Source organism: Ambystoma mexicanum, chromosome 12, assembly GCF_040938575.1.
Source record: "Ambystoma mexicanum isolate Mex_15411 chromosome 12, UKY_AmexF1_1, whole genome shotgun sequence".
Taxonomy (NCBI): domain Eukaryota; kingdom Metazoa; phylum Chordata; class Amphibia; order Caudata; family Ambystomatidae; genus Ambystoma; species Ambystoma mexicanum.
Window position 1 is genome coordinate 110060417 of NC_090936.1, and position 24646 is coordinate 110085062.

General features: G+C 44.3%; 1 protein-coding gene across 1 annotated transcript in view; it reads right to left on the minus strand.

The window, feature by feature from the left end:
* Positions 1-782: 782 nt before the first annotated feature.
* The window catches only part of FKBP4 (FKBP prolyl isomerase 4), a 770108-nt gene continuing 746244 nt past the window's right edge, over positions 783-24646 (minus strand). Inside the window, exon 10 of the mRNA XM_069628122.1 lies at positions 783-1523. Coding sequence (XP_069484223.1) covers positions 1371-1523 — 153 coding nt within the window. The 3' untranslated portion in view covers positions 783-1370. The remainder of the gene's footprint in view (positions 1524-24646) is intronic.

Consider the following 24646-nt stretch of genomic DNA (forward strand, 5'->3'; position numbering starts at 1 on the left):
ATTGCCTCTAGGCCTTCATTGGCAGAGACAGAACTTGGACAGTAGGCGTTAAATAAGCTCTAGACACTAAATTAGGGAGTAAGATCGCCAATTTCACAAAGGAAACTGCTTCATCATAGGATGGCCCTTGGCGCACTGCCAAAAATGTTAATAAAAGCCCTTGAACCATCTCTGGGAGTTGGTGTGTTCTTTACGCCACCTGTGACATTAAGCAAAGGAACTTGCACACCTTGTAAAATAGCATGGAAAGGGTTAAAACGCATTACATATATATACAATTGAAACCTATTTTAACATGTCTAAATGCCTCCTATTGCAGCAAGTGAATGATAAATAGTTAGGGATTACTTTTACAAAGAATAGATGCATTTGCAACAACAAGACCTGGCTTCATTTTATCAGCCTCATTAAAAGACAGACTGACTTTTGGCAGTGTAGTTTTCCAAATATCAAGTTTCAAAACTAGCAAAGCACAGGCAAAGGCTCAAATACTCTTGAAACACTTATGTACCAACTTTTTTTGTAAATTATTATTTTTTTTTTTAAGAATTGGTAATTTAGTACAGTAGTCTACAATTCTTTTTATGCTGGCCAAATGCCGTATTTGCTTATATTTCCAATTACAAGTAGCCACTGTCCTCTTTTGCAAGGTCACCCCCCCCCCACCATCCCCCAGACACTCTCCAGACCGCCATTGAGGTGCCAGCCACACATTTTGAAGTCCACTGATTCAGTAGAAAGTTGTTCCTACCATCTAAAAAATATTACAATAAACATGTAGATTTTCTTTCTTGAATAACTTTATTGGAAAAAGATTTTGAGGGAAGTCATAAACCTCTGGCCACCGTTATATACAGAAACATTAGGGATTTTACCCTGTACTCTATTCTTTTTATTTATGTTTTACAGTAGGAGGCTTCCAAATAAAAAGCCTGCTTTTGAGATAGTATGCATGGATAACTCAAGTTTATAGATCACATTAGCCTACTGTGGTACCTCCACCTCCCTTCCCTGCACCCTCCCTTTTTAGATAAAACAGAACGAGCTTATGACTTCAAGTAAAATATTCAGGTCTAGGACTCAAAACGTTTCATCACAGAAGAACGAGCAGAAAGCAACACACACAAAAAAAAATATTGAGGAATGACTCAGGATGGACGGGAAATAATTCCAAACAGGAGAGCAAGAACATAACCGATAACTGTGCCAAATCCAGCCATCACCAATTTCCAAAACAAAATATAGCGAACAGCTGTAATGCACTATGGCTCTTGCAACACAACCATAGATTCTTTCTCTCCTGCACCCAATCAGCTAGAAAAATAAAAGGTCTAATTCCATTTAAAATAAAATCTCCAATCCGACAGCTTTCATCCTTCCATTGTGGCATTTTGTGTTTCAGCAACTTCATTCTCGGTTTCTGATACTTTTTCTACCTCTTCCTTCATTTCAACATCCTCAGAAGCAGCCTTGGGTTCTTCCTTGTGGTCACCTTTGCCTGTGTGTCCTTTCTCCGCATCCCTCTGCACAAATAAGAGTACAATTCCGTTATTTTCCTTACAGCTTACATCGATTTTTTTTAACCCAACTATTGGTGCCTTCTTTAGGCAGATCACAGGAATCATTTCTAAAACAGTCACTGGCATAAATATTATAGCTGCACATATGTGGCCTGCACACTTTCCACTCTCACAGCAACAGGTTTCATTTCCCCAGCGTTTTAGTACTTTATTTATGCCATATCACAGGGCACATTACAAATAATTTCAATAAAAAAAACATTTTACAAAAGGAAAGGAATAAGGTGCACTGAAGGGATTTGGGGTGATATCAAGTTCTGGACATGTAGTCTACAGGGGTGGCAACTACACATGCAACAATTTGCTCATCATTCTGAGCTAGCTATATCACATAGTACTTGTTGTAACCATGCCCATATGTCCTTGAGGCGATGATTTGAGGGAGAAGACATACAGTAGGCAAGAATCCATGTCTTGGCACCAGTTCTCCAAGCCATTTCTTGAATGTGGGGGTGTACAAGTGTTCTAGTATAATAGAATGCTAGACATATTGGGGATCCTTCAGTTTCCCAAAGAGGCAGCATAGGGGGTTGAAATTATTCTTCTCAAACAGGAGGGCAGGGAAGATTATTTACATAAACTTAAGATCTGCAATATGCCCCACCGGCCTTGTCCACAGCTCCATTCAACTGACCATAAACAATGACATTCTCATTCCACCCGTGTCAGTTCCGCATATTACATATACAACATTTCCAGTAGCATCACAGGATGCTACACATCTCCCTTTTTTCCATAACAGCAAAGATAATAATGAAGAAAAGCAGAAAATGAAACAAACAGATGCCTAAGCATTATTAAAAGCAACAGCCTAAAATGAAGAACCTATCTAACAACATTACACTGGAACTAAATAACTACAGTGATGCACAGATAGGTAAATAACAGTCATGAATACTGAGAGATACTTTGTAAAGCTCATCTGAACACAGATAAGGTAAGTTTTTCATTCCACATAATCTTTTAAAAATAGGATGGTCTCCCACTCTTCCTACTGGGGACCACCCTCTTACTCAAGGCCGGTCTTAGGGGCATCAGCGCCCTGGGCGAATGGCACCCCCCCCACACCCCTGGTCAACAGGGGGCGGGGCCAGGAAGTGTCACTTTAATGCTATGAATAGGGTGCATTAGCATCCTATTGCCATTGAATGCGCCCGCCTGCCACGCCTACTACCGCTACGCCAGCTCGGGAGAGCCCTTGAAAGACTCCCCGAGCTGGCCTGGCAGGGGCTAATGGCACCCTGGGCGGTCGCCTGGCTTTCACCTCCCCCCCCTTCCAAGGCCATGCCTGCTCTTACTGAAATACTTAAAATATTCAGTCTTGTGCAACACACACGATTGCTTGTCACCATCTCCTCCTCCTTAAACTCCTTGTTGACTTTCATGTTCCACACTCGCCTATCTGACACCTTCATGGCGCCATGTCATTTCTTAATAACCCTCCTGGACACAGACCATCTCAAACCCCCTTCGATTCCATTATCAGGGAGTTTTATGCGCACCAACTCCCCTTCTTTAACAACCTGCTTGGTCGCTCTCCTCAAATCTTATTGCTCAATCGTCTAGAAGATATCCTCTCCTTGACATTATCGAAAATAAATATTCCTTTGCCCTACCCAACCAACCTGGGCAGATTTTTGTGTTAGGCTTTCTTCCTCTCAACATTTCAAAAGGCGAGATACCTGTTATACCATAGGGTGTGAACCTGTATGCTACCAGTGTCGTACGCAGCCTTCTTCCAATCCCCGCCTTTCGAGATAGCCACCCTTATACTGTTCTTAACTCTGTTAAACCGTTCGACTAATCCTTTGGTTTCGGGTGGTAAATGGAACTAGTCTTATGTTCAATGCCATTGGTTCCGAGATACTCTTATCTCATCTGCTACTCACTGGACTCCATTATCAGTGACAATGGAAAGGGGATCGCTGACAATGGAAAGAGGAAAGCCTTCCCTCCTAAATATATTATCCAGAAATGCAACAAAGTCCCTGGCGCACACATTCTGAACCCACAATTATTACACCCAGTGACACAGCAGATCAACTAGTACTATACCACATCTATTGACTCCTTGAGACCTCACAGGACAAATGATATCCAAACCTACTCTCACAGAGGAAATAGACATAAGGGTCATAGGTTCAGCGCTAGAAACACCCTTTGGTCGCTTCTTCACACAGACACCACATTCCCTGATAATACTTTATGTACGTCCATCCATGGCCACAGATAGTCCTGTCTAACCAATTGTTTAGTTTTAGTCATTCCTTGATGGCCTTCACGAGCCATTTCATGAATTTTCTTCTTCACACCTGTTGGGAGTAATATCTTATCACCCATCAAAATCAAATCCCCTTTTATGCATAGCTCATCAAAAACATGCCTAAAGGGATCAGCACCTTTCATATCACACTCCAACCTTTCCTTAACATTGATGAGGACCTCATCAGCCAACATAGCCTCACACCATTCCTCCTATGTCACTACTGCCTGGTCTACACTCAAAACGTATTCATCTTTAGTGAGCCTGGATAAACAATCTGCTGCCTTATTCCAGGTAGGTACTCAATATCCCAATTGAAGTCTTGTAAGATATTAATTTCTCCTTGTCAGAAGGACTGGGAACATGTACAATGTTGTACACTAGCTCAGCCTTAGGCTCAATGCCCCTTTTAGATATAGTATGTCCCAAATATTGGATAGCAGTCTTACTAAACCGACAATTGCCCTTACTCAAGGTTAAACCTGCTTCCATAAAAATAGTTACTCACCGTAGTGACTAACGTACTCTTAGTCCATAGTCCCCTTTCCACCATACTGCATGGGCGTCCCTCGCTCGGAACGGGAGACAACCTTTTTCACCAGAAAAAAAACCTTCCCCTTTAAATTTAGAGGCACGCAGGGGTGTGGTCCTGGGAGCATGCGCTACCCTGACTCCGCCCACTGGCGCCACTCAGTCCCCATTGACGCGACCACATTTAGCATTGCCAATGACACGAGTATTATTAGGGGGGAGGATGGTGGGACGTATGGAGGAAAGGGGACTACGGACTAAGTATGTTAGTCACTACAGTAACTATGAATTACTCTTCCGTCCCGTCCCCTTTCCTCCATACTGCATGGGCAATTACAACTGAATGTAGCCCCAGGGTGGAGAGGAGACCCTCATAAGAAAACAGATTCCTTAGAACCACCTGTCCAAAAGACGCGTCCGACTTGGAGCCGGCGTCCAAACAGTAGTGCTTACAGAAACCCTAAGGGGTGGCCCAGGTGGCCGGCCTGCTGATGACCTGCCACGGGACCTGCCGCTGCAATGCGATGGCTGTGGCCTGGGCTCAGACAGCGTGGGCGTGCAGGTTTGCTGGAAGTGGCTTGTGCTGCCCCTCCTAGGCCTCCTTGGTGGCCTCAACCAGCCACCTTGCTATAGAGGTCTTGGATGCCTGATAACCGGGCCTTGATCCCCAATCCCCCTGAAGGTAACAAACCGAGCGTCCGACTTGCAGAAGCCCGTGGTCCGGTCCAGATAGAATTTCAGAGCACGCCTGGCACCCAGACAGTGCAAGACCCTCCGAGCCTCGTCCTTAGGGTCGGCAAAAAGTAGGTAAGACTATCTCCTCATTTAGATGGAAAGCGGAGGCTACCTTAGCTAGGAACACAGGGTGTGTTCTCAGGGCCAACTTATCCTTGTGAAATGTAGTATAGGGTTCTCAAGCCACCAGTGCCTGGATCTCACTGAACCTGTGAGCCGAGGTGAGGCCCATCAACAGAGCTGTCTTAATGGTGACCCGCCTGATGTACATGGACCACATTGGCTCAAACGGTTTGTGCGCCAAGGCGCCCAACACTATATGGGTGTGGTCTTTTGATGGGCAGGTAGAGCCTGGCGAAGCCTGCCAAATGTCGCTTGACCACCGGGTTGGAAGAGAAGACTTCCTCTGAATTTATGTAGGCACCTATGGCTGCCAAATTGGTGCGACATGTATCCACCTGCATGCCTGAGTAAGCAAGGTATGCAGAGAAGGAGGACCTCATCCAACATGCACGTAAGGGGGTCGATCTCTTGTACTGGCTCCTAGCAGCCTGTGATAGGCTCAAGTGTTTCAGCGTGACCTGCTCAGGAACCACACTGCAAGGGCTAATTTCTGTGCGGTGGGGTGGATGACCCTTCCCCCCACACCCCCGTCTGCACCGGAGGACGAGCTGGGCCCATCGGCAGGTGAATGGGTGCGCCGGAGAGGAGCGTGGTGCCAGAAAAGACAAAAAGAGAAGAAAGTATCAGGGGAAGAGAGTGTGGTATTGCATGGCCGAAGTCAGGGTAGCACATGCTCCCAGGGTCATGCACCTCTAAATTTAAAGGGGAAGAAGTTTTTTTCTGGTGAAAAGTTGTGTCTCCTGTCCCTAGCGAGGGCCACCCATGCAGTATGGGGGGACGCAAGAGTAATATTTAACACTTTCTTCAACCTCTTATGTTCCTCCTGATCTTTACCATATACCCACATATTGACCTGGAGAAACGGAACACCATTCATATTGTGAAATAACTGGTACATGATGAAAGACTGATGCAGCTGAAACTAATCTGAAAGGCATGCGTTTGCATTGGAATAGGCCTTCTGGCGTAATGAATGCTCTCATATTCCTGGAAGAGGGATGGAGTAAAATCTGATGATAGGCAGACCTCTATTCTAGTGTGCTCATAATCTTTGCTTCTTTAATGCTACCCAGTATTTCTGAGATGTTGGGTAAGGGATGTCTATCTGGGATTATACAACGATTAACCGATCTTAAATCAATGAATAATCTCAGTTATCCATTGGGCTCACAAACCATTTCTAAAGGAGAGACCCATTGAGCAGCCTCTACACTTTCAATAACATTCTTCACCATGGTAAGCAAGCACTCTTTAACTGCATCCCTGATGGCTAGTGACACACTCCTGAGCTTATGTACAACAGGAAAGGATTCTTGTTTTATTCTTATTTTGTGCATAAAGCCCTTAAGGCTGCCTACCTCATCACAAAACAGCATGTTGGGACATATCAACATTGCCTTCCTACAGCATACACAGTTTCCTCAGCATTAGGATCTCATTTTATCTTAAGCCGTTTCTGATGGGACCAACTTAGTAGAGGATTGCTACCTTTCTTAGAAACGTACACTTTATTGACCTGTCTGAACTTTAATAAAGCCCAGAACCAACCCTCGAAATCTATTCTCTTTCCACCATAGGCAACAGGGCGGATATGAACCTCATTTAGAGATATGGAACTTTGCAAACCCTTTTCAAACATGTTTGGGGAGTAACGTATACTTCACCCCTGAATCTATCACCATATTCAGATTCATCCCTTGATGTTCAATGGCAGCCATGGGTTTTTCACTGTCAGCAGCATCATCCTGTACCATAGTAACATCATCTGTGGTGACATCAATGAGACATATGCAGTCCTCCATGTCCTCACATAGTTCATCCATCATAGCAAAATTCTCACTTTTTGTCCAGCAACAAGAAGTAAAATGTCCACACCTGTTGCACCTTTTGCACGGGTCTTTATTTGCCGGGCATTTGTCACTGCTTACAAAATGGGAAGGGCTATCACAACAAAAGACATATTTTCTTGTCAGATTCATCCTTTCTACCCCTGCTCCTTGTATTTCTCCTTTTTCCATTAACCTTCTGAACATTCTGTTGCTTGTTTTATTTCCTTGTCTGACCGGTGACTGTTCCATGACCTGGTCTTCTACCGGTTTCTTCTCATATTTTTTCAATGGTTGGGTTGTTCTTGGCCTATAGTGCTCCTCACCTTTTTATTGCAACTTTCTAGCAAATTCACACTAAGCCGCTAAGCCTCAGGGCTGTGATATATTGTTCCACCGACTCACCCTTTCAGTGTTTACTTTTCCCAAACTGATATATTTTTAATATGTTTGTGCACTTTTCATAGTGTTTGTCCAACATCTTGATGCATTTCTCATATTCTGTTAAGCCATTGGCGGCTTCTTCGGTAGAGCGGGTAGGTTTTCAAATTGCTTTTGTCCATAATTTCCAAGACTGTGCATGAGGAGACATTTCTTCCTTTCTCCTGCAAAGCTTACTCCATGCATAGCTAAAACAATGATCAAACCTCTTCTTCCACCTAAGGTATACCTGCCTCTCCTTGTATCTCCAGAAAATAGTTAGGCGGTGGTACTCCTTGTAAAGCCATTCTGTCTGTGGTGTAGGTACAGACTAGTGTACTGGTACTTGATAAACTTGCTTGCAACTAGGTTTGCTCGCTGAGTCTTGAAAGTAGAGATGCACACTGGCAGTGTAGCCGGCTTGTAATTTCACCGCAATATTGCAGTGTTGGTTGTACTGGCACCCTTTGCTGTGGTCAGTTGATGTGTGGCTCTCATAAAATGAAGCTTTTCTTTTTGACGCGATGTGAGTGTAAGTGTGCACTTTACACACTTGTAGAACCAAAGTGTTGTGATTAACTTTGCATGCATCTGATGAAAGTGACTAGAATCTTGAGATGGGATGCAGGGCTTAGAATGTTTATCTATGAGTGTTCTCCAGGTTTCTCAATTGCAAGGATGTAAGCCCTGAGAGAGGATGCCGGTGGGTGTCCTATGTTCCCTTTTACTTACCTGACTCGAAGAACTATATTTGATGTACCTGAACTTAAGTAAATAAGTTAACAGTTCACTGGAGTGTCAGTCATTTATGGCCGGACCCTGAATCTAACACTGGCGACGAGGATGAAGCTGGCTGTGCTGGGGGGACTGCATCAAAGGGAGACACCCACCGCCCCCCCCCCCCCCCCCCCACGAGAAGTGGTCCTCTCTCAGGTAAGAGCGCTGGATGGTTGTGAGGCGCTACTGGCACAGTGAGAGCAAGCGTGGTCCAGACAGAGGTGCTACAGAGGCAGAGGCGCAAGAAAAGCCCAGTCAGAGGCGTTCGGATGGCACTGGAATCAGAGCAGCCATGCCTATCAAGAGGTGCTGCAGAGGCAGTGGAGCACTGTTATGTGCAGTGAGGTGTTGCAGAGGCAGTGAGGCGCTGCAACAGGCAGTGTAGTGCTGCATGAGTTAGTGAACAGGTGCTTCTTGAGGCAGTGAAGTGATGCTGCGAGGGCAGTGAGGCGCTGCATGGGGCAGTGAAGGAGTGCTGCATGAGGCAGTGAAGGAGTGCTGCATGAAGCAGTGAAGGAGTGCTGCAACAGGCAGTGAATAAGCGCTGCAGAGGCAGTGAGGTGCTGCATGAGGCAATGAACAAGGTGCTGCAGAGGCAGCAAAGCGCTGTATGGCACAGTGAGGTGCTGCGGATATGAAGAGGTGTGAAGAGGCGCTTTGCTGAAGTGAAGAGGCGCTTTAGTAAGGGCAAGTGAGCCTGTATGTGATGTGCTGCAGTGTGGCCCTGCAAGAGGCTGTCAAGCGGCGTTGCAGAGTAAAAGTAATTTGACAGGAGGTCCAAGGAAGCTGCTTAAAAGTGCCAGTGGAAAGTCAAGAGGTCCATTGGTTAGGAATGGCAAAGGCTTGAGTCTCAAGGAAGCGCTGCAGGGAGCTGAAAATGGAAGTGACGTTGGTTAAAGTTTAAATGAGAAAATGCTGTGTCAGGGAGTCCTGTAGATTAACATTGCGCCGGTTGATGGGAGAAAGGTGCAATGGAAGTACCTTTATGTGGCTGGATTACAGAAGGGGCTGGCGCAAGTCCACGGCTATGAGATGGGCGTGTTCCAGAAAGGTTTGTCGGAGCTGGGAGCTCCGCTCTCATTGGTGTCTCAGCCTGAATGATGACGTCATTCAGAATACAGGGGGTGATGGCGATGACTACAGCGGAGCGAATGCAACACTAGTATCATCGTTTGCTTCTTTGGAACAGTGAAGTGAGAATTTGTAAAGGAAAAGAAAAAGGAACCCAGGTTACGTGTCGAGTCGTCAGGACGTGGCATCTGCATGTGATTAGGTTCTGTTCTTCGATGGTACATGCTGAGGCGAAGCGCCTTGCTGGGCCAGATGATGCAGTTTTTAGGGCAAAAAGGAGCCGGAAGAGAGTAATGCCGTGGAGCACTAGCGGTTGTGGCTAGCAATGCGGAGGAAGCCAGCGAAGGTATTAGGGAAAATGTAAGTCAATGACGTATGTTCCGTATTGGTACTGCATTTCCACAAGAATTACAGTTGGGGCGGTGATCTCCGTTCCTGAAGATTTTTGCTGCAGATGCCAAGGGATAAGTTTCATGGAAAGGAGGTGCACAATTTAATTTTGATGGAAATGTTGTCAAACTATTGATATGTAGGAGGGCTTCCATACTGGACCATGCGCCATGAATCACATAGCCCTCCAGAGTAGCCCCCACAGCCTGAAAGAGGAGTCCGTTGTCACCACCAGGGTTGGCTCTGGTTGAGTTAAGGGGTCTTCCACTGAAATACTTACATCCATCAGCTGCCAGGGAAGATCGGGCAGAAGGAGCGGTGGTATTGGGATCCTGTCCGACTGAGACCCCATCTCCTGATCCCAATTGGTCGCCAGGTGGAGCTGGAGGCACCACATCTTGAGACAGGCGTGCTGTACAGTCAGCACGCAGGAGGCCATCATGCTGGAGTTAACATCCAATAATGCACATCTGTGATGATCAGGCCTATTAATGTTTTCTTAATTGATGGTTGGATGTCTGTTTTGGGAACCTCAAGGAACCAACCAGGAGGGTGATGTATGGTTTATCACCATCTGGTGGAAGGTTCTAGTGTTCATTGTGGTTGGGCCACACTTCAAGTTTGGTGAGTCATGCTATTGCCATATGGGTGAAATTCGCTAAAGAAGTTCAATACATGTGCGAGTAACTTAACCATGCATTTCTCCACAGGATCTTACCATTAAGACTCTGCAGGCTTTAAGTATGGTATCGTGATGCGATGTTTGTTATTTTAAACCATTTTTAATTCTCAATTCATCATTTTGGTATGTGTGTGGTGTAGAGCATGGTGCGGGACTCATACTTGTGAGTTTTGCACAGGCTGACATGTACTGTCTAAGGTTGGGGACTAGTGGTCCTTAGTTGTGCTGTGACACAAATTTGGTGGGATGTGGTCCCAGAGTAGCTGGTTGTGGTAGTACACAGTTTTGTGGTGACCTAGGTAGTTCCTGGTTACGTGGTGCCTTTGTATTTGGCATATGTTGTCAGACATGTGTGCGGACATTTGTGTGAGTCTGGCTGGTTTGTTGTTTGATGTGCATGATCCAATGTTCAAAGTAGATATGCATGACTATGTATCCTAAACTAACATTTAAGTCCACAGGTACACTCATAGATCAACCCTGCAAGTTTAAACTATGGACTCTTATCTGGTGTTTTTGTTTTACCGTTAACCATGTTTATACTAAAAGTGTTGTTCCGGGTGTTGGGAGTAGAATTGTGTGTGGGTTCAGTGTGCAAGTCTGAGTGGATAGCATAGCATTGTGTTGGATCTAAGGGTGCAATGTATGTGCTCTCTTCATGGTTTAAGTCAAGTTGTTTGACAAATTGGTGTCAAGGTTGTGTGGTACCAGTGGTGCCAACGTGACAGACTTAATCTCAGTGGGTGTGTGATAGGGTACAATTGGTGTTCTCTCAAGTAGTGAGGTCGAGTTGTGTGAGGTAATGGTGTCTAGTTTAGTGTGTTATCAGTGGCGCCAATGTGACTAGAACTTATTCTCAGTGGGTGCGTTAGGCTAGGTGCTATAATCTTTATGCAAGTTCATGCAAGTGGATTTCTGGTGGAGTGTTGTGGGTTTGATGTTGGTTGATTTTGGGGTTGACATTGGTTGGGGGCTGGCTCCCTGTTTTGAAGTTTGGTAGTATTGGCCTGACACGTGGAGGTTGCCGGGCTCAGTGTATTCAGTACAATGATTGCCAATGATTGCTGGTAGGAATGTTGTGTCTAACAGGTTTTCTTCCACAGGTGACTTTAAAGTTTAAAAGTGCTGATTTCACGTGGAGATAAAACGTTTTGGCAGCATGCAATTGGCATTTTAGTTTCGTTAGATTAAGATAGGAATTAGCTGTCATGAGAGGTCTATAGTATTGGAATTTTGAGTATGAGTGCAAGAGGCCGTAGCAGTAAGTTTTGAGAATTTAGTGCAAGCTGGCCACAGTTATAAGTCGTGGCCTTTATCAGGGATGCATTTAGCGAAATGGATGTTTGTGAGTTTAACGCAAAAAAAAAAAAAAAAGATTAATATGTTCTCTCCACAGGTGGACTTTAAAGCTTAAAAGTTGGTGCACTATTTAGTCTTTGCTTTGACACACGTGTGATGTGTTTTGACACTCAACAAACGTGTTTTTGCGAACTGGTTCTTTAACCCTTCATTTTCCCACAGGCACATCATCAGTATGGGCCTTGTAGGCTTGAATTTTGGACATTTATGGAGTGTTTCTTTTACTTGGTTACCATGTTCAATGCTCAATTGGACTATATGGTATGTGTGTGGGGAATGGTGGTTGTTGACCCAGGTGCAGTGTCAATGTTATAGTGTTTAGCTCTTGCAAGAACAGTGTGGTTTTAAATTCAGCTAGAACAATGTGATTGATATATATCAATGTAAATGTAAACTACTTACTGGTGATGTAGGAGGAGTAGGGAGTGGTGCTGTGCATGGATTTGTAGATCTAAGTGTATGAGGTGTAGCTTCAGTGGATGTGGTGTGAAGGGAGTGAGATTAGTGTTAGGAGTGTTGATTATTTCTTCATTAGCTGTTCCAATCTAGGTAGATTAATATGTTCTCTCCACAGGTGCACTTTTAATTTTATTCCACAGATGGACATTAATGTTATTAGATTTTTGAAGTGGTGACAAGGTCTACACTTTTTGGAGTTGTTGTTGGTTATTGTGAAATGCTTTCTTTAATCTTGTTTTTCAGGTGGGACTTTACGGGACTAATATTTTTGACTAAATATTGATCTTGTCACTCATATTTTACTGCTGTTATTTTTGTCCCTAGAGGGGAAAGATGTGTTGTGATTAACTTTGCATGCATCTGGTGCAAGTGACTAGAATCTTGAGATGGAATGCTGGGCTTAGAATGTTTAGCTATGAGTGCGTTCCAGGATTCTCAATTGCAAGGATGTAAGCCCCGAGAGAGGATGCCATTGGGTGTCCTATGTTCCTTTTTACTTACCTGACTCTAAGAACTGTATTTGATGTACCTGAACTTAAGTAAATAAATTAACAGTTCACTGGAGTGTCAGTCATTTATGGCCGGACCCTGAATCTAACAAAGTCTCCTTGGATCCTCTTATGTTTCAAAATGTCTGAGAGCAGGACAGCAATGTTTTCACACAAAAGAAGTAGGTTCTTAATTGGTAATAGCAGTTTCCTTTGTATACGTGCCACGAATACTTGGATTTATTTGTAAGCACTGAAACAGCAGAGACTTAGAAGCTCCTTTCTCCCCTTGCGACTTGCACTCCCAATGGGCTTTAGTCCCATGAATGATGAACACAAGTCTGTGTGGAGTGTGCTGGCTTGAACATTCCTTTCTGAAAGGAACGCTAAGACGACACGAACCTTTACTCTCATGGACAATGTAACAATTGAAAGGAATATTAACAGACTTGAAAGTTCCTTTGCCCATCTGTGACATGGGTTGGCACTGGATATTCCTTTCCCTCACTATGCCATGTAAGGTTTTTTTCTAGTTTATGCAGATGCTAGTGGAATGTACAGGTACATTTGTTGTTCTTGAAGTATGGTTGCTGGGCAACTCAATCTGAACACAGAAACATAAGTGTCCATTTCAGGAGGATTCTACTTTTAAAATGGCTAGTGTAAACAGGCGCGCCGAGTTTCTTTGTAAAGTATTTGTAAAAGCAATGCTATCTTGGTTTAACAACACAGCAGTGACAAAGTTGTTCTGCAGATGGCAAGTCAGTTTCACTTTGTGAATAAATGAGTCTTATTTGAGCGATGCGCTTTGGGGGCAGCACACTAAGCTGTATAGGGAACTTGGGTTGCATTTACGCTTAGCAGTTTAGCACGCTGGCAGCAGTCTCACCTTATTGATTGCAGGTTGGTATTTATGCTCTAGTCCTTGATGAAAGAAGACAGTAACTTGAATCCATAACATCCTGGCACTACGGCTACTCAGTGGGGCTGCTATGGTGACATTTCCTTTGATCCTCGTCACCAGTCAAATGATTCTCTTCACACAGGGGCGCAGTGAAGATTTTTTATTTACATAAACTTAAGATGTGCAATATGCCCCACCGGCCTTAACCACAGCTTCCTTCGACTGACCAGATAAACACAGACATTCTCATTCCACCCTTGTCAGTTCCACATTCCATATATTACCTATACAACATTTCCAGGAGCATCACAGGATGCTACGGGGCTTTAGAGGTTCCTCCTTAATCATCTTTGATATCATAGGAAGTAGTGATTACCAACATCTTATAACTATAGGGCATGAGCACATTATGTGGAAGACGTTTGCGTTACCCGCAGGGCACAAGCTGCAGTCTGTTAGATGAAGGATCAAACGCTGGCTGGCATGAGCGGGGTATGTTTGCCTGTTGTAGCACTTTGTATTGTATAAACTTAAATATGGTGCTGATGGAAATTGAGTGTGATTACACGTTTGATCTTCTATTTGCACATTTAGGTCATGTGCCCAACTTCACTCTACTCGTGGTAAGCAGTGAGGCATAGGTAGTGGGAAATCTTGTGCTAGCTTTTAGTGTGTGGAAATCATTCTTCATATCCCTGCAGTTAATGTACTGTAGGAAAGGCGACTTGGGGAGGTTATTGTGCGAAGTAAGAGAACCAGGCACTGAAGGCCATGCGAACCGGGAAGTACTGCAAGAATAAATGGAACACATTTTTGGCTTTCTCAGCAAATAACTCCTTGGAAACTAAGGTGCCCCCTGAGTACATGTCATACATGTAGTTTATTTCAAGGCAAGACCAAGTTTTCGCTATCTTCTCATCACATGTAGGGTCTAGTGCCTTGACACCTCAGACATTTCAGATGCATATGGGAATGGTATGTTCACATATTTGTATAGTTTGCACCATGCATGTTCTGTGCAAAACACAGTTAAACTTACAGGTATAGATTAGACCAGGTGATATCAATGTGGCTTGCAGAAAGTATGGGCGGACTGACAGCTTCTCTATTCTAACATGGGGGTGTGGGGATGAATGAGCTCCGGGTATCTATTGGGAAGCAAATTGAGCATGTGCTACCAGGAAAAAAAGTTCAAAATCTAGTGCCCCACGTCCCCCCGTGAAAAAGGGTGAGTCATTGTCTCCCATTTTATTCTGGTTGTCTAAGGGTGACATACTTACTGTATTAATAGTGAGCGTAGCCGTTTGAAAAAAAGCAAACACTTGCCCGGTCATAGTGGAGTGAGTGTTCCAGAAAGAGAAGTTTTGGGTTTATAACCATTTTAGCTGTAGCTATTTTCGCAAACTGAGATATCATCAAAGAGCTCATCTCAACATTTTATGACGTAGGAGCTCTGGATAGGTGGAATTTTATCTTGCAGGAACAAAGACTGGTTTCTACTTATCTCGATAGCCAGGTATTTGCTTGATTGTGGTTCCCATCTATAATCTCCAATGTTACATAGTTTGGGTTTCATTAGTCAAGATAGTTGAGATTTAGATAAATTAACACAGAGTCCCGAATGCCATCCATATTCAGTTATTTCTTAAATGGGTGAAGATTCTCCAGATTTTTGATGTAGAGCAGAATGTCTGCCTATAGTGATCATTTCCTTTTAACCCCTTCCCCAAACCCCCATCGCTAATCCTCTTTATATGCAGTTGTCCAATTCTAGTTGCCTGGTTCCTCTACGGAGTCTAAATAGTTCTGGTAGTCGGCCCAAAAGGCTGACACTTGGAGTGGAGTTTAATAACTGTTAACATTGTAGGAAATGGACACAGATGCCCACTTTCTTCAAGAGAGAACGAAGAGAAACTCCCATGATAGCGAGTCAAACGCTTTTTCGACATCTAGGAGTGCGATTAGTGCATATATTTTGTCTCAATTTGGCCTATGGTTGCAAATAATCACAGTACATTTGAAGCTGTGGATCACACAGGAAGGAATTCTGCTTGGTTAGGGTTACTCAATGGGGTCACCTGTGGCATCAATCGATCAGCCAGGGATTTTGTAAATATTTTTGCATCTAGATTTAGGAGTGATATGGGCCTGGAGAGGTGCAGCAAGTCGGGCCTTTAACAGCTTTTAAAATTAGAGCTATTATGGCTTTGCACATGGTTGATGGTAGTGTTCCTCTAAATAGGGAGTCTTGACGGACCTTAAGATGATATGGGGCTAGTCTCAGGCCCTACTCTGTGTATAAATAAGCTGCGAGACTGTCAGATCCTGGTGCTTTGAAGGTGGGACGCTAGGAGATGGCTTTAAGAATATCAATTGTGGTTATCTGCTGGTTCAGTGAGCCTAGGCCGTCTTGACTGAGTTTATGAATTAAGGTTCCAGTCCAATATTTTATATCTTCATGAGAAAAACAGTTGTCATTGGCCATGTACAGTAGCACGTAAAAATTCTGGAATGTTTTAAGAATATCATTTGGATCGGAGAGGAGTATTCACCCTCTGTTGTAATGCTAGTTATACTGCTGGGGGCTTCTTCATTCTTTATTGTTCAGGCTAGGAATGTGACCATGTCGATAACCCTCACCAGATCTGTGTGCCTCCACAGAAGTAGATGTATTTGAGCCCTCTGTCTGGGACCGGAATTGATTCAGTATGGGTTTTAGATAGGAGTGCATCACTATTATTGGGTCATTCAGGTGTCATTTCAAGAGCTTGAATATCGGCCTCCAGAGCGGTCATACCTCACCGGATGCACTTAAGTCAATGAAATTTGGCTTTTGGCAATCAGATTGTAACACTGCGGATCATCGACATTTTGCGCATAGGTTTCTGACTATAGTCAAATTAGTACAGGACCGGGAACTAGAGATCATGTACCGGCCCTCAGGGTCATACTCCCGACGATGTACCTTAAATGTTAGGAATTTATGGATCTAGGAGAGTACCCCCACGAGAGTTGGAAATGGGCGTGTAATATCTAAAGGAGCACTATGCCTTGGCAAAGGAGTCATTCGCCTGACTAGCTAGTTAAGTATCTGGAATAAATGTGATTTTCGTTCCATGACGTTCACAATAGACTAGTACTTTGCTGGCTTTCATGGGGTTAATTAGACCCCATACAATCCAGTTTATCAAAGGGCAAACATTTGGAAAGGATGCCACAAGGGTTTAGAAATTTAGAGCATCTTGGAGATTACATAAATCACTATCACCACCATATGGATTGTAGGGTCTTTAAAGCAAGTGACTGATGAGGTTTCATTTTTAAGGTTATATAGTTAACCGCCCAGTATTCCCCATTACAGATGGGCCCGATTAGCCAAGCTAGAATAAAAAATAATACTCAATAATGGAGTACTCGAAGTGCACAGTACAACCCAGCTTTGCTCTAAACACAGAATAGCTTACAAGTATCTCTCTTATTAGGTGTGAGCAGCTTTTAAACTAAAAACACAGACAATGACGTCATAATAAGATAGTTACGAAACGTACGAGTGGTTATGATTGGCAGATTACATAGGTGTTAATGCCCTCATTGGATTATAACTGATGGCTCCTCCTGAGCCCAGTCCATTGTAGAGACTAGTTTCACTACATCATTACGTCAACACCTAATTGGGTGGTATCATTCACCATGGGCGGTGTGGCAATAGGGATTTTCATTGCTTTGACATTTACTCACCAACCTTTGACACTCAACAAGACATCAAGATATAATGGAGACACATGGTGGGGGAGATAAATCCATGGTCTGCAATATTTTCAATTAAAAAGGTAGTCCACATCATTCCCACGCCATGTGCCCCATCGATTCCTTTCTATTTTGCTTTGTGCATCATGCCGTGTCTGCATGCATGCTAGGGAGTACAGCAGGTGTCATATCTGTATTTGGCTCATAATGCATAACTAGTGTTTTTCATGTCTTGATCACATGTTAGGGGACTGTGTTGGAGAGTGAAGTTGAAGTGGGAGAATGGGAGAAAAAGCTCCCCCCAATCTCCTTGCGACCATGGCCTAGAGGATCGCGGCCCAGACACCCATCACGAGATGAATTTGTCTATCTACCAGACGACCAAATACCCTGGTTCAAGAACATAAGGATATGCCCACCAGCCTGTCCTACTCAAGCCGACACCTGCGGCATGGATGAACTCGACTAAGACCTTAACAACAAGCCCCCACATCGTTAGAGATGTCATAACGAACTAGCCAACTGCCAAGAACACACGTGCCACCATGCACACTGGTCACTCACACACCAACCTACACGAAGAATATATTCAATGCTATGACGTAGGTGACGGATACACTGACTGACGTGCATCTTTATTATTTTTCACATAGGTTTTGACGCATAAAGCACTCGCGTATACGCTTGCTGACGCTTCTCCCACCCCTCGCATCGTGATGAGAATATAAAGAAGACGTAATACTGCTTATGAAGCCATGTCAAACCGCAACACAGGTGCCGTGCATTACACATCCCCACCCATGAACCAGGCCCAAGTAGGCCGCAAGCAAGAACCGCCATGAACACTGTATGAGCGAGAGTACAAGTGCTGATCACGCAGAACAAGCCCAGCGAGAGCTCACAGCCAAAGGGGGCGATGTTGCAACTTGTATGCTACCAGCCGGCGCCAAGGTCACACCTGTAAGCAAAGCCAATCACACAGAAGCAAAATACAACTTTAAATGTGCAGAATTCCGCCCCAGCTACGGTCTCTCCACACGTGACCAAGCCGACCTGACAAAGTGCCAGACCCACGAGGAAGAAGTCGCCTGGATCCCACGTCTGGGACACAGGTTGCAACAGTGAAATGACTAGATGGACACCTACAGCGATGGGAACGGCCTGCTCTCAGGCCTATGAGTAAACCCGCACATTGTCTGCACAAACACAGTTACACATTGTTGCTAGTGACAGGTACACCGCAAGCTGGGAACAACGATGGTCCCAGACTGGGGGGGGGGGGGCTCACAGGAGGACCAATCAGAACATGGGGGCACTCATCACTGACGCCACTAACATTAGCCAATCATTAGGGGTCTTTGTGTACATTTTCAACTAATAGAAGGGACAACCCAAGTATACCACCTGACTCATCCTCAACCACTAATATTGCTCTCTATATGTATACTATACTAACCCTACCACTCGAGGAACCAATCCGGAGTGGTAATAGGTTTTTCCGCTAGCTTTCCCAAGTGACGCAAGTAGCGCGTCATACTGCGGCAAAAAGGGCCTGCAAGCCCCACGAATTTTGAGAGTCTGGACGGACGCGTACAATCCTAGACCCATCCCTGCCATTTTAATAAACAGCAGAACTGCCTTGCTTCTTGTGTGCGTTTCATACTCCTTTTTGGGGAACACGGGAGGAGTTGGGGCCTCCCAGCCCAGAGGGAGAACCACCCCGACAAAGTGCTTCTTATTTATTTGGTTTAAGCGAATTGTAACGTGCATGTTGTATTCCTTGTGACACCCTTCACCTATTCTCTATGGAGTCTTTTGGTATACTATTCTTGTGCACCTTGACATCAATAGCCGTTTGCGTTTTCATGAAACTTTAATTAACCTGGGAGTCTACAGCTTCCCGTTCTGGGAAGTTCTCGCCTCTGCATCTACGGTAGTACCTTTTGTACGGTATACAGTGTTTATATCAAATTTCTTATACTGAATGCCCATATATCAAATTTATTATATTGAAAACCTTTATAGTGAACGCACTTAGGGATGCAGTAAAGGGTTAAATATTTTTTGGAAACTGTCAGGGTGCATTTTTAGAGGTTTAGAAACTGGTTTCGGGGCAACCCCCCACCCCCAAAAATAAAAGTGCACTTTGAACACTTTTTTAAAAAAAAATTCAGCATAGCCCATGTGATACATTTGATGATTGTATTTAATGAGGCACATGCTCGAGTTTCTATGCAAGCGGCAGGCTGCATTCACAGCAGGTAAGCGTTTCGCTGGGCATTTTCAAACTGCTTTTTTCATCTCGGAGGCTGATTACTTTAGGCCTTCATGATGTTTGGATTTTGCAACCTTTGTACATTTACAAAATATTGCAGCACGGTAATAGAGGCTGAGTTTGGACATTTGGTTATGCTTTCTTGGCCCTGCACAAGTTTTTTTAGATTCCTCACTTTTTGAATTGTACCAGCGTACTGCAGCAGGCTTTAGATCTCTTCAGCAGGGAAAGTGCTCGCAACACATGTTATACATTAATAGGGGTTTCTTCCTCTCCGGGAAGCTTCGGCCCGTAATTTTGCCCTTCGAGCTGACCAATTCAGTGTTCTGCAACAGACGCCTTCCATTGTTAGCGTTGAATTTTTATATAGCTTAACATTGGTTCTTTGATGCATTTCTTTTGTGTTATTTTTCCTCATACTTTTTTTCTGTTCCTTTGACCTTATGCAGCTTTTGAATCATCTATACCTGCTCTACATGAAAATAAGGTTGACGTTTCCTGGCATTTATTGATCGTCGGTTAAATCAAATATATTTAATTACTGAGCTCATCTGCCATTCTTGATTGATGGGAGGCCTTCATTTCTGACCTAGTTACTTTATCCAGGTGAGTCGGCCCTTTTTTTTGGAGGTCTGCCTTTTTCCATTTTGGCCTAGGATACAATTTTACACTACTTTGACTTCAGGGACTGGCAGCTGTTCCTTTTCTCTTGCTTCACAAAATGAAAATTAGGGATATCGTCCCCTTTTTCTTATTAAATGTTCTTGTCCTTGCTTTCACAGATCCATTCATTTGATCTGTTTTCGGCACGGCCCATACATATTCCTGGACTAATCCACAGGATGCAGGGCTCAGCCGTTTTTGGTAGAGATAATGGTAAATTTAATTTCTCCCACTGTATGTTTCAATGCCCTTCCGAACTTGGTTAATGATAGAAGTTCCCAGTACAATCACTTTCAGATCTCCATTTTAACTTGTTGTTTGCTTTGTTTTTGTGTATGTGTTTTAGGTGCGATGATTGGCTCCGGCCTTTAAGCATTTATTGCTGGTTTTATTAATGCTTCACAAACTGTATATATCAAACATCAAGTGGCAACTATTCCCAAGTGAGTGCGCCGTCCTGACGAAGATGGACATCAACTGTGGCACAGCTAGATGCTCCACACCATCGAAACTACTATTAACAATCGGTGTCAGATGTATACTTTTTTTTAACACTGTTGGCTTGACACTTCAGTAGTCGACGTACGGCACCCCATTGTCAGTTCTTACATGTATTACCATTGTTTGATTGCATATCTCTGATTTTCTAGTCAGTAATCCACAGACGCTTCTGGGACTGCCGGCTCACTTTTGAGTGATCTCCTTCCCTCACTCTGTGTTTCAGACAGCCCAGTTGGCATTTCAGCGGCACGGACCGGTTAGACTGTCCGTTATTTAGATAAGCACTTTATCTTCATATAAAAAAATAAGCTTATATTGAACTTTGTAGATTTAATATGTATTTTTTAATGTCTAAAAGATAATAATGTACTTAAACTAATAATTTTATGTCTTTTTTGGGTTTATCTGCAGTGTATGTTCTGGGTTCTTTTCTGTCACTTTTGTCGGTTTTTCCTTGCCTATTAAGCATTGTTCCGCTCGACACGATCACTGTTTGAATCTTGCTAACTTCTAGGCCTGCTGCGGCCTCCGATAAGAAAATGGCTGTACTTCTGCACCTTTTGCCTCCATGTTGGGGACCTATATTCGTCTCTATTCATTTTATATTCACTTTGTGCATCTGCCATATGTTGGGTTCGCTGCCTGTGTAATCTGCATCTAACCTGCCTATAATCTTCCCTATTGTTGTAGAGAGTCCCTCTCTTGGTATCATAGAATCCTCCTTCCTTCTATAGTACATATGGAATACTACTTGTGCTCTGCTATCCAACTGTAATCCCTACTTGTGTTGCGCAACCTAACTAATGGTAGAAGCGTATGACAATGCATTACTTACCGTAAAGGCATTTCTGATGGTTGTATCTGCTTAGATTCACATGCTGTGCATAGGTCCGACATCCAGTGGTCACTGCGGAGTATTGCATTTTCTTTTTCGTAGTCGAAAAGGGGACGTCGACAAGGCGTGTCTGTAACACTATCCCTATAGTGACGTGCGTTGTACCCACAATCCCTCACGCGTCGAGGTCCCTCTGTTTGTATTTTTCTGCCCTGAGGGAGCCTTCTAGACGTGAGTGAGTACAGAAAAGAGAAATATAGAAAGATGTCTATGTTCCTTCCATCCAAGCGGGGAGGAAGGGTGGGCGCATGTGAATCTAAGCAGATACAACCATCAGAAATGCCTTTACGGTAAGTAATGCATTGTCTTCTGATGTTTGTTAATCTGCTTAGAATCACATGCTGTGCATAGACTAGCGAGCAGTACCCGGAGTTGGCGGTGGGTTATGAGAAGGAACAGTAGAGAAAAGATGTCTTAATACTGCCTGCCCAACCTGGGAATCAGATCTAGAGTGTGCATCTAGACAGTAGTGTTTTGTAAATGTGTGCACAGAACTCCAGGTTGCCGCTTTGCAGATGGACTCAAGGGGAACATTTGCAATGAATGCTATGGAAGCCCCCGTGCCTCGAGTGGAATGTGCTCTTGGCTTGAAGGGTAGTTCTCTCTTAGCAAGAGTGTAACAGAGAGTGATGCATTGTACAATCCATCTAGATATAGTGGACTTAGAGACTGCATCTCCTTCTCTTCCTGCTGCCACCGAGACAAAGAACTGATTAGTCTTTCTCAGTGATCTGGTTCTTTCCATGTAGAACATGACAGCTCTGCGTACATCTAGTGTATGCAGACTTTTTTCTCCCAAGCTGGAAGGGTTTTGAAAGAACGTTGGTAGTTCTATAGATTGGTTTACATGAAATTTTGAGATGAATTTTGGTGCAAACCTTGGGTGTGTGCGAAGAACCACCTTATCTTTGTGAAATGATACGAAGGGGTCTAGTACAGAAAGAGCCTGTAGTTCACTTACTCTCCTAATGGAAGTGATAGCTATTAGGAAAGCAGTCTTAAGAGTGAGGTATTTAAGAGTTGCCTTGTGCATGGGTTCGAAAGGAGTGCCCATGAGTCTAGAAAGTACCACGTTTAAGTCCCATCCGGGAGCTGGGTTAGCTATCGGGGGGTGTATTCTTTTTACCCCTTCCATAAAGGCTTTGATAACTGGTATCTTCCACCACAACACTTTAAGTTGAGAAGTGGTGTATGCAGAAAGTGCCGCTAGGTGGACTTTAATGGAATTAAACACTAGACCTGAATCCAGTAAATGGGTCAAGTACAGAATAATGTCAGTGGCAGAGCAGTCAACTGGGTTGATGTTCTTACTTCTACACCAGATGACAAATCTTTTCCACTTGCTAGAGTAGCAGTGGCGAGTATTAGGTTGTCTGGCTTCCCTGAGGATGTCCATACATCTCTGTGGGAGTTGTAAATGTCCAAATTCTATGATCTCAGGAGCCAGGCTGCTAAGTTCATGGTCTGAGGGTATGGATGCAGTGTTCTGCCCTTGTCTTGTGACAGCATGTTGTACGGGCAGGGAAGTTTCACTGGGGGAGATAGGGACATCTCCATCAAGTGAGCGAACCATGGCTGCCGGGACCACATTGGGGCCACTAGTATCATGGTAACCTGCTCCTGGTGCATCTTGTGCACCACTTTGTTGAGAAGGGGAGTCGGGGGAAAGGCGTAAACAAATTTCCCTGACCATTGAATCGACAGACCGTTCCCCTTGGACTGGTTCTGGGGGTACCTGGAGGCGTAACTTTGGCATTGTGAGTTCTCCAGGGTTGCGAACAAGTCTATTTCCGGGAATCCCCATTGCGTGAAGACGTCTAAGACGATGTCTTCGTGCAATTGCCATTCGTACTCTTCGGGCAGTGGGAAGTCTCTGCTGAGTTTGTCTGCCAGCAGATTGAGTTCCCCTGGTACATGTTGTGATAGTAGGAACATGTTGTGTTTGAGAGCCCACTTCCATATATTCTGGGACAGCTTGGACAGTCCTGGAGAGTGAGTGCCCCCTTGCTTGTTGAGGTAGTACATGGCTGTGGTGCTGTCTGTGAGGACCATCACTGTCTTCCCTTGTAAGTGTTCCTGAAAGGCTTTCAGTGCTTTGAACACCGCTAGTAGTTCCAGCAGGTTTATATGCTTGGATGCTAAACTCGGAGTCCACACTCCGTGGGCCGTCTGATGGGATAGGTGAGCCCCCCATCCTGTAAGGGATGCGTCTGTGGTTAGAGTGGCTTCCACTGCGGGTGTGGCAAAAGTTTTCCCTAATAACAGGTTTTCTTTTGTCCACCACCGTAGCGAGAGAACCAAGGCCTGCGAGACCACCACTAGATCGTCCCATTGTCCGCTGGCCTGACACCACTGGCTGTAGAGCCACTCTTGCATTGGGCGCATGCGCAGGCGCGCGTGAGGTACGAAATAAATACATGACGCCATCATCCCTAGCAAGCGCATTGCTTTGCGTACCGTCACCTCTCGGCCTGCTACATAATGGGGAATTTGAAACAGCATGTTTTGGACCCTCTCGTTGGAGGGGAATACGAGGCCGTCCTTTGTTCGAATTAGAGCCCCTAGGAATTGTTTGGTTTGGCTGGGGTCTAAGCTGGACTTCTTTTCGTTGATGGAGAAGCCCAGTTGGGACAAAAGGTCTACGGTCTTTTGGGTATTGGAGAAGCATGTTTCGTAAGAATCCCCTGTTATGAGCCAGTCGTCGAGGTAAGGGTATACCGGGATGGATAATCTGCGCAGGTGGGCCGCTGCCACTGCCAGCACTTTCGTGAATACCCTTGGTGCAGATGCTATCCCGAAGGGTAGTACTCTGAACTGGTAGTGTTTGTCCTCTATTTGGAACCTGAGGTATTTTCTGTGCGATGTCAACATTAAAATATGAAAGTATGCATCTTTCATGTCCAGTGTTGTCATGTAATCCCCTTGTGATAACAGTGGGATTACCTCCGGTAATGTCA